Source organism: Heterocephalus glaber, unplaced genomic scaffold (assembly GCF_053883595.1).
Source record: "Heterocephalus glaber isolate CG9 unplaced genomic scaffold, H.glaber_assembly_v1.0 deba00001497, whole genome shotgun sequence".
NCBI classification, from domain to species: Eukaryota; Metazoa; Chordata; class Mammalia; order Rodentia; family Bathyergidae; genus Heterocephalus; species Heterocephalus glaber.
In genome coordinates this window covers 61,013,222-61,029,049 of record NW_028258320.1, presented here as the reverse complement: position 1 = coordinate 61,029,049, position 15,828 = coordinate 61,013,222, and the positions used below count along the sequence as shown (strand labels likewise).

General features: G+C 41.5%; 1 protein-coding gene across 2 annotated transcripts in view; it reads right to left on the bottom strand.

Annotated features, from left to right (window-relative positions):
- Cpxm2 (carboxypeptidase X, M14 family member 2) overlaps positions 1-15,828 on the bottom strand; it is a 143,471-nt gene that overhangs the window by 96,743 nt on the left and 30,900 nt on the right. For both annotated transcript variants that reach the window (XM_004838762.4, XM_021253316.2), the window contains one exon: positions 15,655-15,764. In XM_004838762.4, the coding sequence (XP_004838819.1) occupies positions 15,655-15,764 (110 nt within the window). The remainder of the gene's footprint in view (positions 1-15,654; positions 15,765-15,828) is intronic.

Here is a 15,828-nt window from a genome sequence, read left to right as displayed (position 1 = left end):
TGTGATACCCCTCTGCCATGTGCCATGCTGCCTTGGAGCCAGCATGGATTGAAACCTCTACAAACTGTGAGCTAAATAAGCCCGTTCCCCTTTAACTTTGGGTGTTGGGTATTTTGTCCCAGAAACACTAGAAAAGTAACTAACACAATTTCTTTAATAAATGATGTTAGGAAAACTGGCTATCCACATGCACAAGATAGGATCTAGACCCATATCTCCCACCATGTACTAAACTAAAAATAGATCAAAGAACTAAATGTTAAAACAGAAACACTTAACCTGCTAGAAGATAAAATAGATAAAACTCTTAAAGTCATAGGCACAGGCAAGGACATTCTGAACAGAACCCCAGCTGCACAGGAAATAGTACCAATAATCAACAAATGGGATCATATCAAAAAAAAGCTTCTGCACAGAAAAAGAAACAACCAACAGAGTGAAAAGACAACATGCACAATGGGAAAACTTTTTTTGCCACTTATTCTTCAGACAGAGGACTAATATCTAGATATATAAAGAACTCAAAAAAATTTAATCCCCAAGATAAAACACCCAATCAAAAATGGGTAAGTGAAATGATAGACACCTCACAGAAGTACAAATGGGCAATAAACACATGAAAAAATGCTTAACATCACTGCCCATTAGAGAAATGCAAATTTCTCTAATACAACACTGAGATTTCATCTTACCCCATTAAGAATGGCCATTGTCAAGAAATAAAATAATAAATGCTGGTGAGGCACATGGTAGGGGGAGGTGCTTCTACATTGCTGGTGGGAATGTAAACTAGTACAATCACTATGGAAATAAGTAAAGAGATTCCTCAAAACACTAAAACTAGAAATTCCATTTAACCCAGCTATTCCCCTTCTAGGGATCTTCCTAGAAGAGGTAAAGACATCATATTACAGTTATACACACATACCCATGGTTATAGCAGCACAATTCATAATAGCTAAATCTTGAAAGCAGCCCATATATCCATCAACAGATAAATGGATAAAGAAAATGTAGTATTTACACACAGTGGAGTACTACTCTGCCATAAAGGAAAATAAACTTTGTCATTTGTAGGAAAATGGATGCACCTTGAAACCAGAGTATCAAGTGAAATACAATAAATCAGACACACAAGCTTAAATATCACATGGTTTCCCTTATACGAGAAACCCAAATTATAAACAAAAAGCAAAATAAAAGATAACCGAAAGTAGAGAAACAGATTCTTCTCGAAAGAGAAGGAGACCAAGATAGAAGGAAGCAGGAGGAAAGGGAAGGAAAGGGGATGAAAAAAAGGAATTAAGATGTATTAGGTACATGTACCGACTTCTCACAAGAAATGTAAATATTATGTTCTACAAACATGTGCTAAGTAAAATGGGAGGGGATACACAGATGTAGAGTGTGGTCAACACAAAGCCTACTGTTTTTTCTCTCATTTTTCAGGTGTCAACCAGATACCTACTATGTGCTAGTCAGTATACAAAGTGCTTTGCTTTATGGTATATTTAAATAGAGATCAGTGAATGTCAAAGCCACTGGGCTGTAGTGCTGTCACTGATTTGCATTGCTGAGTCAATCATCATGAGCTGTCTCTATGCAGAAACATCTGGAAGCAAATTAAAAAGTCATGTACAAGTGAATATAACTACTTAGCAATTCTAAGATAATTGACTTACAGCTGCTATTCTGCCCATGTAGCCTAGGGCTAGAGTGAAGCAGAATAAAGTAGTTGTTTAAAAACAAAGTTAGAAGTAATAGTTGAAACTTTATAGGTTTCTGGTATGGTTTATATCCACACGTCCCTTAATTAAGACCCCCATGCACTCACTGGCAGGGCTTTCAGACAGTGGTTACACTATAGGTGTGGTACTGCTGACTTGCTGTTAGAAGGTAAGGTCACTAGGGGGCGTGACCTGGTAGGGATCTACCTGCCTCCCGGGTTACTCCTTCTCCCTCTGCTTCCTGGCTTCCATAACGTGAGCAGCTTTCCTCTACCCAAGCCCTTCTGCCATGTCTTCATGCCTTGGAGCCAGCAGATTGTGGACTGAAAACATGAGCCAAAATAAACCTCTCCTCCTTTAAGTTGAAGGTGCTGGGTATTATGTCTCAGCGAGGAGGAAAGTGACTAAGAAGGTTACCAACAATGTATCAGCTTTTGAGGGGTTTCCTAAAAATGTTAGGTTTGACATCTGATTAGCATGGTTAAGTAACTAATCTGCCACAAAAATGGCCATGATGTGGTCTGAGTGTCTCCCTTCCACAAAACTCTGCAATAAACTTTTGTGATAAACTTTTGACAAATTCATAAAATGCCCAGGTGCAGATCAGCTGATCCTTTTGTGTCTTGTTCCAATTCAGACCTCAACTATCAGTAAAGTCAGTAAAATAGAAATAGTCATTGAATTTAAAGCAGTTTTTAAAACTCAAAAACCAATTTCTTTATTATTTCCTTCCATTGGCCAGGAAGCTACTGTAGGTAACTTACAGAGTCTAAAAATTAAAAGCATTGAAAAATAAAATGTACTAAACCCACCGTAAGCCATTTACTGATTTTTTTTTTTAAATATGGAGAGAAATACACTAATTGAAAAAGAAACTAAAGAATGTTTTTACATCAACATTCAACTAAAATGGGAGAAACATTTTGGCCATTCAAGTTGTATATTCAGAAAATAAGTTTAATTCCCAAAACAATCATCGATTCACTTGTCAGCAATCCACACAGGAGATTGAGCTCCTTGAACTGCAGGGAGGCAGCACTGCACAAAACAGCCCTGAAGACCAAACAGTAGAAGTTGAATCCTGGCTTACTTGAATACCTCCAATTAGATCAGCCTTAAAATAGGAACAGAAATAGAATCTGCATGATAAGACTGTTTCAATGGCTACAAAAGTCATGTATATTTTGTTTAGTGCCAGACAGAGAATAAGCCCTCAATAGCTGGAAGCCATGGGGGTACAAGCCTGACTCACTTTCTGTTAGGTACTGACCTGCTGTGACCTGTGACTGCATTCACTTGCATATGTAATCTAAGTTTCCTTCTATTAATAGGTGAGTGGGGTCCATTTAGTACACTGACAGATGCTGTCTGTCTGAATGAGTCATCAACTTTTCTTAGATATTCTATTTTTACTGCTTCTTTTGGGTTTTGTTTTATCTTTAACTACTGACCTATTTTCTTTGCCTTAAGTCCAAGTTTTCTGGGAAAACTGTAAAGGTCTGTATCTTTCTTTTATGGATTGATTTTGTAGCCATACCTTTTATAGAAGATACTTAATTCTATATTGTTTAGAAAGTACCTATTGACTCCCTACTATGGGCAGTAATTAAATCATTATTTCTAATCCTGCTGCCTCTCCTCTTGCTCCATCATCCGATTTCATTTATTACATAATCCTTAACATCCAGTTTTATTTTTTATTTTTAATTGCAACATGGTAGTTGTACATATTTATGGGGTACAGTGTGACATTTCAAAATATGTAATAATGTGTAATTGATTAGATCAGGATAATTAGAGCAGACACATATCATTTCGTTGTATTGGGAACAATAAAAAATCTTTTCTGCTATCTGTTTTGAAATATTCCATCAATTGTTGTCAGCCATAGTTGTCCTACCATGCTATAGAATATTCGAAGTTATTCCTCTCCTGCAATTGCATCCCTGTACCCACTAACAATGCCTCTCCATCTCTCCCTCACTCCTCTCCCAGTCTCTGATAACCACTTTTCTATTTGCTACTTCTTCAAGACCAATTCTTTAGCTTCCACATCCGAATTAGACTATGTAGTAGCTGTCTTTGTACGCCTGGCTTATTTCACTTAACAACTTCCAATTCTATCCATGTTGCTGCAAATGATAGAATTTCATTTTTATGGCTGAATAATATTCCATTATAAACACCATATAACACCTTTTCTTTACCCATTCATCCATTGCTAGACACTTAAGATTGTTCCATATCTTGGCTATTATTAATAGTGCTACAATAAACACATGAATGCAGATGCTCTTAGACATACTGATTTCAATTTCTTCATATATCCATTCAATAGTGAGGTTGCTAGATCCTCGGATAGTTCTATTTCTAGTTTTGGAGGAACTTTTGTACTGCTCTCCATAATGGATACATTCCAAACCACAGTGTCTGAGGTTCCCCTTTCTCCATATCCTCACCAGTATTTGTTAATTCTTCTCTTTGATGATAACTATTCCATCCGGGGTGAGATGCTATCTCATTGTAGTTCTGACTTGCATTTCCCTAATGATTAGTGACATTGAGCATTTTTTCATTTACTTTTTGATCATTTTCATATCCTTTTGAGAAATATCTATTTGGGTCATTTTCCCATTTTTAAAATTTGTATTTATTCCTTCTGGTGAGCTTTTAAAGTTCTTTTTTTTTTGGTACAGGGGATCGAACTCAGGTCCTTGCACTTGTGCAGCAGGAGGCGAAACCAAGCTAAATCCCCGGCCCTAAAGTTCTTAAATATTCTGGAAATTAATCCCATTTTGGATGAATAATTTACAAATATTTTATCCCATTCTGTAGGTAGCTTCTCACTCTACTAATTGATTCCTTTGCTGTATAGAAGCTTTTAGTTTGGTATAAACTCATTTGTCAATTTTTGTCTTTGTTGCCCATGCCAGTAGCATTATAGCTAAAAAATCTTTGCCCAGACCAATGTCCTGAAGCTTTACCCTATATTTTCTTCTATAGTTTTACAGTTTCAGGTCCTACATTTAAGCTTTTGATTCAAGTTTTTTTTTTAATGGTGAGAGATAAGGAGTCCAGTCTATTTCTTCTGGATATAGATTTCTAGTTTCCCCAGCATCATTTATTGAAGAAAATTTCCTTCAATACATATATTCTTGCTGCCTTTATTAAAAATCAGTTGGTTGTAAATTTCTTTCTGGGTTCACTATTCATTAGTCACTGTGTCTTCAACATTCATTTTTAGAAGTCTAAATCAAATATATTTCTCTTCTTCGATTTACCAGGTTTTTGTGAAGTTTTATTGAATTTTCAAGTGCACACAGAAAAGTGCACAAATCCTAAGTCTGCATCTTTACAAAGTGCAGGGATGAACTCATGTAGCCACACCCAGGCCAAGACATTCCGAGACCTCCCCAGCCACCCACAAGTGAACCCTCCCAGACACGACCACCTCCTCCAACGCTAACCACCTCTCAGATTTCCACTGCTTAAACTGCCTTTCCTATTTTTAATTTTATATAAACGAAGTTTACCCTGACTACTCTTTTGCACCTGGCTTTTTTTGCTCAATGTTATGTCTGGGAAATTCACCCACACAATCACGTAAGCAGCATTTTATTTGTTTTCATTGCTGTATAGTATACATCGCATGATGTCCAAATTACTTTTTCACTGACTGAGTGGACGTGTGGATTGTTTCCATTTGGGGATTATCAAGCATCTTGTTGCTATCAACATACTTATGCACATCTTTTTGTGCATGTGTTGACGCATTTTAGGCACAAGAATAAAATTGTTATGTTGATGGGTGTAAGGATGTTGAACTGAGCAGATACTGCCAAAAAGATGTTCCAAGTGGCTGTGCTACTTTGCGTTCTCAGTGCTGCAGCAGTTTCTATTACTCCACGTCTTTTCCAACACTTTATCCTTGTTTCCAAAGCTATTCTGGTTCCTGTGCATCATATTTCATAATAACCTTTACTTTCTTGATGAATAATAATGGAGAACACCTTTTCTTATGTTTATTGGCCGTGACATTGTTCCATAACCATAGCAGAGTTTCTCCATCCCCACAGGGCCTTTGCACACTCTGGTTCTTGTCCTTGAAGCACTAACTACTTGGCTTCCTTTGACTTGGAATACTTTCCTCTCCACTATCAACACTTTGCCTGATAAACTCTTAACTTCTACTTAAAATCTTATCCCAAGCCCCGATCATCAGGAAAGTCTTCCAAGTTCCACTCTAAGGAAGAAAAATGGTGTTGAGTTGTGTCCTCCCAGAAGATATATTTAAATCCCAACTCCTGAAACCTCAGAATGTGGCCTCATCTAAAATAGTGCTGTTATAGATATAATCAGGTAAGATGAGGTCAGACTGGAAGAAGGTGAGTACTCAATCCAATATGACCAATACACCAGAAACATCCTTGGCTGATACCTTGTATCATTCATCCAAACCTCATTCACCTCGTTAGAAAACTTTACTTTCAAAATACCCTCAGTGAAGCCAGTGGTTACCACCTCCACCACTGCTGTCCCGGCCAGAGCCAGCCCCATGTCTTGTCTGCGGCTGAAGTCATCTAACAGACCTCTGCCTCAACACTTGCTGTTGTAAAGTCAACTCAATTCTGGGTTGATCCTTCCCATGTAGAAGCCAGAGCATGGCATTCTTGTGCCCCAAAACTCTCCATGGATCCCTTAATTTGACTGAAGAGTGAAAGCCAAAGGCCTTCCAAAGGTTCACAGGCTTCCTTTTACCTGAGGGCCTGTGTCTCCTTCTCCCTGAAGCTCACTGCTCCTGGGGGATTCTGAGCATGCTGCCACCATAGGACCTCTGCTCATGCCATCTTTCGGCCTGAATACTCTCCCCACAGCTACTTGGATCCCCACTGATGCCCTTCAAGCCAACCTTGACCTCAGTAAAGCTTAACCATCATTAAGTACAGCTGCCCCTCCCCAGGGCTAGAACCCTGACCTCACTGCCAGGTGTCAACTGGTTTCATCTTCCTTCTTACCATGGCGTTGACACCTTCTAACATACTGTAGAGTTAGATTTTATCACATTTACCACTCTGAGTTGCCCCCCGGCTGGAATGCAAACTTTAGGATGTTGAAGATCTGTTTGGTCACTGCAGTGGGCCTAGCACATACAGGTCCTCAGTAAGTGTGTGGTAAATGACCAGGGACTACTCTGTTTTTGCTCATCTGTGCTTCCAGGATTTACTACACTGCCTGACACATGACAGGTTCCTAAGTGCAGTTTCAGTGACGAATAAATGAAAGAAGCTTCTCTGCTCTTCCTCTCCCTCTCTTCTCTCTCCACACCCTGGCTTTCTCGGCTCACACAGTGTTTGCTGTGTCCTTGAAGCATTGGCTAACACAGAACGACCTGCGTACCCAAAGGCCAACTGCACGTGTCTGTGAGATGGGCAGTTGGCCCTCCTGTGGCTGAGCAGCAACCCTGAGGGCTCGGGGCTGTGAGGCACCATTTATGAGAGCACTGTGCAGTTCTGACAGTGAGCGAACGCACAGGCTTTGTCACAGGACTGCTAGGGCCCTGCCAGATGTGGCCCCAGGAGGCACAGGGGTTGCTCAAGGCAGTGGTCAGGGAGATAAGTCCCAATGGGCTTCACTCTTGTCAACCTCTCGCAGGCCAGAGTCAGCAAGGGAAGGAACACTGGATTTATCTATAGCCAGCAACTTGGATTTGGGTCTCAGCTCTGCACTTAAGTGCTGTGGGGTGAGGGAAGGTCAATTAGCCTCCAACTTCAGTCTGATATGGGACTATTCTTAAGATATTGAGGACTAAATGGGATACCAGTGTCATGAAATTTAAAGAAAAGTTCACATGGCAAGTGCAGCAGAATTTGGACCTGACCCGAATGATCCTATGGGTCCCTCCTGATCTTTGATTCCTAAGCCCAGGGGTCTTTTGTTACTGTGACTACTCTTTGACCTTTGCTACATTGTTCTAGTAGCTCCGCATGCTTCTGGAGAAATAAAAACAGCACAATGTCACCATGAGGGTAAATAATCATTTTGAATTTTTCAACCGAGTTATAAACTAAAATATTCAGTCCTGCTATTTCCATAAAAATTCAAATATCCAAAATCCTAGTGTTTCGGTATCCAAACACTTTGTCTCAGACTGTTGCTTAAAGCCAGACACAGAACAGAATCCCTTTATAGGAACAGGTGCGGCATTCCTTGCCTCAGAAACTATGAGGTGTGATCAAAACATACTGTCAACAATGAAATTTTTAAAAATGTATTTCGGTAAAAAGACACATTCCACTAATCCTCCTCAAAATATTCCCTCTCACTTCCAAAACACATATCCCATCATTCTTGCCATATTTTGAAGCAGTTCTGGAAGTTCTTTCTCATGTCTTCAGTTGTACTGTTGCGGCAGCCTTGATATCCTGAATCAATTCAAAACATTGACCTTTCATGGTCATTCTCACTTTGGCGAGGAGTCAGAAGTTGCCAAGTGCTGGATCCAGTGAATAAGTTGGATATGGACACCATAGTGTTTTTATTTAAAAGAGATTTCCATAAAGACATGATCAAAAATATGGTAAATGTTTAAATTTTAAAAATTTATTATAGCAAAAGACACATTGCTTTTACTCTCCCAAAATAATCCCATCATTCTTGCCAAAGTGTCTTTTAGTGTAATAACCTATTTTTTAAATTTATTATATCCTTCTATCACTCTTTGTATTCTCACTGTGATTATTTTTGCTTCTGTGGCACCCCACACTTATCCCCAGGAAGGACTTACTGGCTCACAACAGGGTCTTACACAGCCAGAAACCAACTGGCTGAGAACCCAGAAAATCAGAAAGCTCTACAGGAACAGGGTCAAAGACCCAGTGCAGCATACATAGGCAGGCATAAAAAGTGCAGGAGAGAACAAGCAAGCTCCAAGTACTTCCTGTCTGGAGAAGCAGACTCCCCTTGCTGGGAAGGTGAGGCCTCAGGGACAGCAGGGCGAAAGGGCACAGGGAGACAGGCATGAGAGATGTGCTCAGGTAAGTGAGCTTCCACACCAGGATAAAACTGTTGGTTCAATATTCTGTACCTGAGTTCCTGTCTTGGGAGGGGGGGGCGCACAGGAAGTCAGGGGCATCCTCAAGGTTTACACCTCATTTCAGATAAAAAGATCAGACCACTGGAACTAGAACCTACCCTTCAACGTCTAGGGCTCTGCAGATTTCCTTCGAAGGAAAGTCTACAGAGAGGAGCTGTAGCTCATCCCAGCAGTACAGGGGAGACAGCACTGACAGATGCTCTTGTTATATCTAAACATTTCTTTCTGAAAGAAGTTTAAAAGGGGAGTTCCTCTCAGGGGCCAAAATGAGTCATCTCTAATACTTGCAGTAAGATATGGGCCACAAAGTGTCAAATGCTGGACCAGACGTCAGGAGGTGTGACTGCTGTGTAATACCTTGTGTCTCAGGACATCAAAGTGTCCATGCTTTCTTCCAACCTCTGACCTGAACACTACTTTTCTTCCATTCCCAGTTATTGGCAAGAATTGTGGTGACATCCTTAGTCCCAGCCTCACACTCTTCATATTTCATTTCTTCTGTTCATGTATCAGGCCTCATTGAAATGGCAAAGCTCTGAACCATGCTCAAGGCTTTCTAGCTCAGGAAGCATCTGACACCATAATGGCGGTGGGACAAGTCACATAAGGGTGCCATCCCTGAGTACCTTTCCTTAGTTTATAAACCATGAAGATCTCCTGGGGTCCTCAAAGGATGCCCTGGGGATGGGTCAGGTGATGAGCTGCCATTACATGACTACCTGTATACCTCCTAAGGTATCTTCCTGTACACCTGGCTGCCTCATAAGACTAAGTACAGGCAAAGGACAATGTGCACAAAGAAACTTGGTGGCCACACTAAGGCAAAGGAACAGGAGCAATGAGCATTGAGCACCATGCACAGGACTGTATTCCCCTGCACCTTCTACATTCACCTGTGCTGGTGGGCTGTGTGGTCTGCTGCTGGTACTTGGTAACACAAATTATGAATCTACACTCAGTCCTCCAAATGCACAGGTTCTACTTCTACAGGTTCTATCATCCACATATGGAAAATATTCAAAACAAAATTTGTTTCTGTACTAAGCATCACAGACTTTTTTCTATCATCATTTCCTAAACAATGCAACACATTTACATTGTGCTATGCATTGCACATAAACTATAGATGATTTAAAGTTTACAGGAGAGTGTGGTAGGTTATGTACAAGTGCTATGTCATTTTATTATTCATTTATTTATTTTGCAATAGTGGGAATTGAACTTGGGGTCTTCTCACTGAACTACATTCTCAACCCTTTTTTAAATTTTATTTTTTTATTTTCAGACAGACATTTCCAACCCTTTTTTATTTGAGATTTGTCTTGGTAAATCACTAAGTTACCTGAGCTGGGCTGGAACTTGTAATCTTCCTCTTTCAGCCCCTCAGAGAGCAGGGTTATAGGCAGGTGTTGCCGTACCAGGCACATTCTATGCCATTTTATATAAAGGGATTTAGCATCCATGGATTTTGGTATTTGAGGCAGATCCTCAAACCAGTTCCTCCATGGATGTTATGGGACACCTGTACTGGCAGAATTTATACACGAAGAAATGTTTCATCAGTGCCATAATATCATTCCCTCATCTGTCAACCTCATATGAGCACATGTGTATGTGACCACAGCTTTGTGTGCACTGCCTCCTTCTGGAACCCATAAGCACTGCAGCACCTGCCCAGAAACAAGTATGAAGCACCTACAGCTGTGTGGACACTGCATTGACATGGTGCAGGCAAGGGCCAGGAAAGCAGGATGCAGGTTAAGTCCAAGACGCTCATCATCTGGCACGGGGACAGATGAGTAAATCAGTATGAGATGACTGTCAGAAAATAGTGACATGGCTGACTCATCATTCCAGACGCTGTACCTAGAACACCCTAGTTACAGATGTGGGAGACAGATTCATGGCATCAGTAGGGGCAACAACTAGGTTTGAAGCTGCTTGGATTCATAATCTGTCTCCCTTGGCAAATCCTATCCGACTCAAACTCCATGTGTCTGTTTTGTATAAGACAGGGGTGATAACAGTGGTACTTGTCTTTCCTGTTGAGGAATAAATGAAGTAACAAGTATAACACCCTGAGCACAGTGCAGATGCCTCTCAGACCCAATGCCTGCTGTCCCTCTGCCAAAGACCAGAGACAATTCTTTCCCTTTACATCTTTTGGTCTTCATGATACCATGAAAGTAGCAGAGCTGGTGGTGGTACCTGTACTTTCCTGATGTTAACGCCAAGCTTCTGAGAAAGTGGACATCTCATTCTGCTAGTTCAAGGCCTCAGCCTGGGAGCCCTGTGCACTCTGGCCTGCACTATGGCACTGTGTGCCCACAGAGCCCTGGGCCGGGGAAGAGCTGGACTAGATCTGCTCACATTCTGCTTGCCCTGGAATAAGTACATACTTAAATATAAATTCTAATTCTGACATCTTGGTGTTTCTTACACTTAAATCCCATTAGCTTGACACACCTACAAAATACCCATAAGTGAGACAAGATGTGGATTTTTGGGGGGGTTTTTTTGGTACCGGGGATCGAATGTGGGATCTTGCGCTTGCCAGGCAGGTGGCAGAACCACTGAGCTAAATCCCAGGCCCCAAGATATGGTTAATTTTAAGCTGCATTTCAAACCATTATGTGCGGGGAGACATATTTTTAGAGCATTGACTTTAATTGTGCACCTGCTCCGGTGGAATTATAATGCTTGTGGCACTGGGTCTGCAAGGTACAAATCACAAAGGGGGCACCAGCCTCATGGTTATTTATGTGTGGGGTTATGGATCAAAATCCACTCACACATGCTGCAGGCAGTATGCCACTCTGTGTGAGCAACACTAGGTTAGAGGGGTGGGGCTGGGATGGCTGGCCTGGCCTGGCCTGACTATTACGGCAACAACTTTACACTGTAAGTACAGGTACATAGATTTCTTTATGAGGCGGCATCTGGGGAAATAAGACATCATCACAGAGAAAAGTCCACCTAAAGACAAATAGCACCAATGTGATGTCCAACCAATCCCTTATTTACACTGACTAAAAGCAGGAGAGTGGGTTCTGCTGACACATTCACAGAGAGGAGCTTGGTGACTCCCCAGTGTGCCTCCCATAGGTAACTGACAAATGAGGTAAGAAAGATGACCAGGGAGTAAGGACTGGATGATCTGTCCACGATGGGGCCTGCTGCATGGCTCAGTGAGGTCAAGTCAGGGATCAAACACTGTCCACAATCCAGCCTTGTCTCTAACAACCTCCTCTGTGCATCTTGTGTGTGGCCATGCTCTTCTGGGTGCTAGCAGATGGCCAAAGAGGAGACCAGTCCCCTCTTTCAAGGGGCCTAATATGCCCAGGGAAGTGGCTCAGGTAAAGCCCCAGGAGACAAGTATAAGAACATTCAGGGAGGCTAGGTCATGTAGGGAACCAAGAGGTCCTCCAAGTTGGGATTTTTTCAAGCAGCAACTGGAAGCTACCAGAAGCTTTTGCCAGAGAAATGAGGATTTTACTACTCAATGAATCTATGAGTGTTCAGGACTCTCAATTTTTCCCAATGAGGCAACTAAGGCTCACAGACATGAAATTCCAAGGGTCTCAGAAGCTTAACATTCCAGCCAAGGCTTGAGCTCAACATACCTGACTATGATGCCTTTGCTGTCACACTCTGCTCTCGATCTGCAGTAAAATCCCAACCAGAAGGACTCCAGTACTCCCCACTTCTGACCCTACCTAGGAGTTTAGGGTTAACAGAGTCTTTCAACTTTTGATGGAAAGTGTGGATAAATGCAAACCCTTCTTGCTTAAAAGTTAACTCCACTCATAGAGAAAGTGTTCAGGACATCACATGCCATCTCCTTGTGCACAAAGAAGTCTCATACACCCACTGGAATTGGCCTGGGCTTCATTCTAATTTCCTAAGAGTTCTAGCATCCACCTTAGGGTGTTGGGGTACTCAGGATCAATAATAGTAACTTCTGGTCAGGTTGAGAGTTTTTTGTGTTCACCTTCTTGCAAAGCACAAGAGAATTTTTGCAGTTTGCAGTTGTGCACATTCAAATGTTTCTTAACAACTGTTCTTTTTTAAACATAGTATTTATAAAAGATTTTGCTTCTACCTTGCCAATCCTATCCTAATTGTGTCATTTTATTGCCAGACTATTTTGGTGGGGCCTTGGTCTCAAAGTTTAATGGACAGATAAAGAGTAAGCGTATCTGCCCTTGTTCCCCACCTGAAGGAGAAAGCATTGTATCTCCTCCATTTATATAAGGCATTCTCACTGGAAGTATGGAGTACATGTCTTTAATCTGTTGAGAAGGTTCTGTTCTACTTCTAGGCTCCTGATAGCTTTTACCATGAACAGCTGTAGAATTTAGTCCAATACTTTTTCTTCAACTAGTGACAGGATCATATGGCTTTTTCCTTTCCTCTGTTAAAATGATGACTTTTGGGGGTGGATCTTCCAACGCTGAACCAACACTGCCATCCCTATAACAAAACCACTTTCTACATCCTGCCAGGTCTGACTTCTAATAGTTTGTTTTGTTAACAAATTTCTATCTATGTTCATACTTTTTTCTTCTATTATCTTTATCCAGTTTTAGGATTAGCACAACATTGAGTTCCTAAAATGAGGGGAGAAGTGTTCCTTCTTTTTTCTGCTTTAATTGTTTGATAAAATTTATCAGTTAAAATGTATATGAGCTTGCTGTTGTCATATAGGTAGGTTTTCAAGCTAGGAATATACTTTCTTTAATAGGTGCTATTCAAATTTTATATTTCCTCCAAAGTTAGTTTCATTAATTTGTCTTCCAAGGTACTTCTTAGAAGTTGTCAAATTTATTTCAAAACAGATTTTTGAAATATGCTTTCTATATCTTTTTAAAGTCTGTAAAATCTGTGGTGATGTCTCCTAGATCTTGATATTGTAATTTTAAAAATGTATAATTGGTATTGTGTAACAGGAAGAAAAAGTCTAAAGGTGCAGGGGAAGTGGGAGGGGTAGGGGAAAGGAAAAAAGGGAAACGAAAAAATATGAGAAAAGGAAAAAAATGGAAACAAAGTCTTTGCAAATAGGGAAGGGTGGAGGGGGTGAAGGGAGGGCAAGGGAAGGGGAAAAAAAAAGAAGCAAGATACTCATGTAAAGGTACAAGATCCCAATGATGAATGTAACTGTATTTTATACCGAAAATGTACCAATAAACTTAATGGGAAAAAAAATTAAACATAGTATTTATAAACCAATCTTTGGATTTTATTAAAGTTCTTTCTGGAAATGTTCAACTTACTTCCTCTGAGCCAACAAGTGGCAGGGGGTGAGTGGTTTGGAAGTCTATTCAATGGGTCAGTTCTGAGGGTTGGTGGGAAAGCAGAACCGTGAAGTCAGACCTCAGCTCAGATGTCCCTGAACCCACATGTTCTCTGGGAAGGGGCTTTAGCTCCTTTCATCCAGTTCCTGGCACAGAAGCTGTATCTGCCAAATTCACAGTGACTTCTAGAGAATGAAATGTCCACTCTTCCACTCAGAAGAGCACCCTTGATGCCCCCTCAAGGTAGGATGGAAGGACTACCCACTCCCTAGACAGATGACTGCATATACACAAAGGGTTTCAGAAACTACACACAGTTACAGAGCAATGGGGGAAACAAATCCAAAATATGGCAGTATTAGAAAACCATAGAGGATAAGACAAAACAAATACTAAGTTCAGAAGGGCTGGACCAATAGAAGCTGGAGTAAGAGAAAAGGCATCAGAGATGGGTCAGCAGAATAATGTCCCCACCAAGATGTCCACATCTCTAGAACTTGTGCACACCTCAGGTTATATGGCAAAGAAGGCTACAGATGGAACTAAAATTGCATTAGGCAGGGAGAGGATCCAGGGTCATCTAGGGAGGGGCTGTAATCTAAAGTCTTGAAAAGTGAAAGAGGGAAGAGAGAACCAGAGAGATGGCAGGCAGCAAGAGAAGGGCTCAGCCTGTCACTGTGGGCTTTGAGGAAGGAAAGAGCCACATGCCAGGAGTGAGGTGTCCTCTACATGCTGGAAAAGGGAAGAAAACAGATTCTCCTTGAATCCCCCAGAAGGACCCCACACTGTGATTTAGCCTAGGGACACCTCTACCTACCTGAAAGAGAATAAACACGCGCTGCCTTAACAGGTCAAGTTTATGCTAAGTTATTAGAGCAATGATAGATTCATTGCTAGGCACAGTCCGGGGAAAGGGTTCCAAACAGAGGAATCCACTTGAGAAAAGGCCTGGAGTCAAGAATTGCAGGGTGTGTAGAGTGTGTGAAAGGGGCTCACCTGAGAGGAAGACTTGACAGTGACAAGGGCCAAGGTCACAGTGGCCTTGAAACCTCAGGGAAGAAGGCAAGACATGATGTACCTACCCCCAGGAACCACTAAAGATTGGGCCTCCCAGGTCACAGGACAGCCCAGAACAGGTGGGAATGGTGACATCAGAAGAAATTAGCAGAAAGGCAAAAAAAAAGAAAAGCTACATTTCTGCCATGTCCATGCCTGTAGACGTTCTTCCGTCTTCTCTTGCCCTTTCCAGGCAGAGGGCATGTAAAGGAGAAGTACTCAGAGAAGTACTCAGAGGTAGAAGCAGACCCACCTGAGTCCAGCCTCACTTCTACTGACAACCATCTTTGGAGAAGACAGGTCTTTGCATCCCTGCATGCTCTACACAATAAGGATTACTTAGCAGTGCCTTCCTTATCATGAGAACCAGGGCTAACACATTCTAAATGTTGTGCACCGGGCTTGACCTGATCTCGGTGAATCCTTGTCATGTCTATGACCAGAGCAATCAGCAACACCACTGCATGCACCCAAAGGCTGGTACCTGGATGTTGAGTCTCCCTCGATGTGCTCCCAGGCCATAGCGCTTTGTCGTGGAGGCATGGAGCTGAAAGTCTGTGATTTTTAAGGTTTCCAGACCAAGAGGTGGGCAACCTGAAAAGCACAAGGCTTGTAAGAAACAAGGACAGACATTGAAAGAATTGAGTCTGATTTTCTA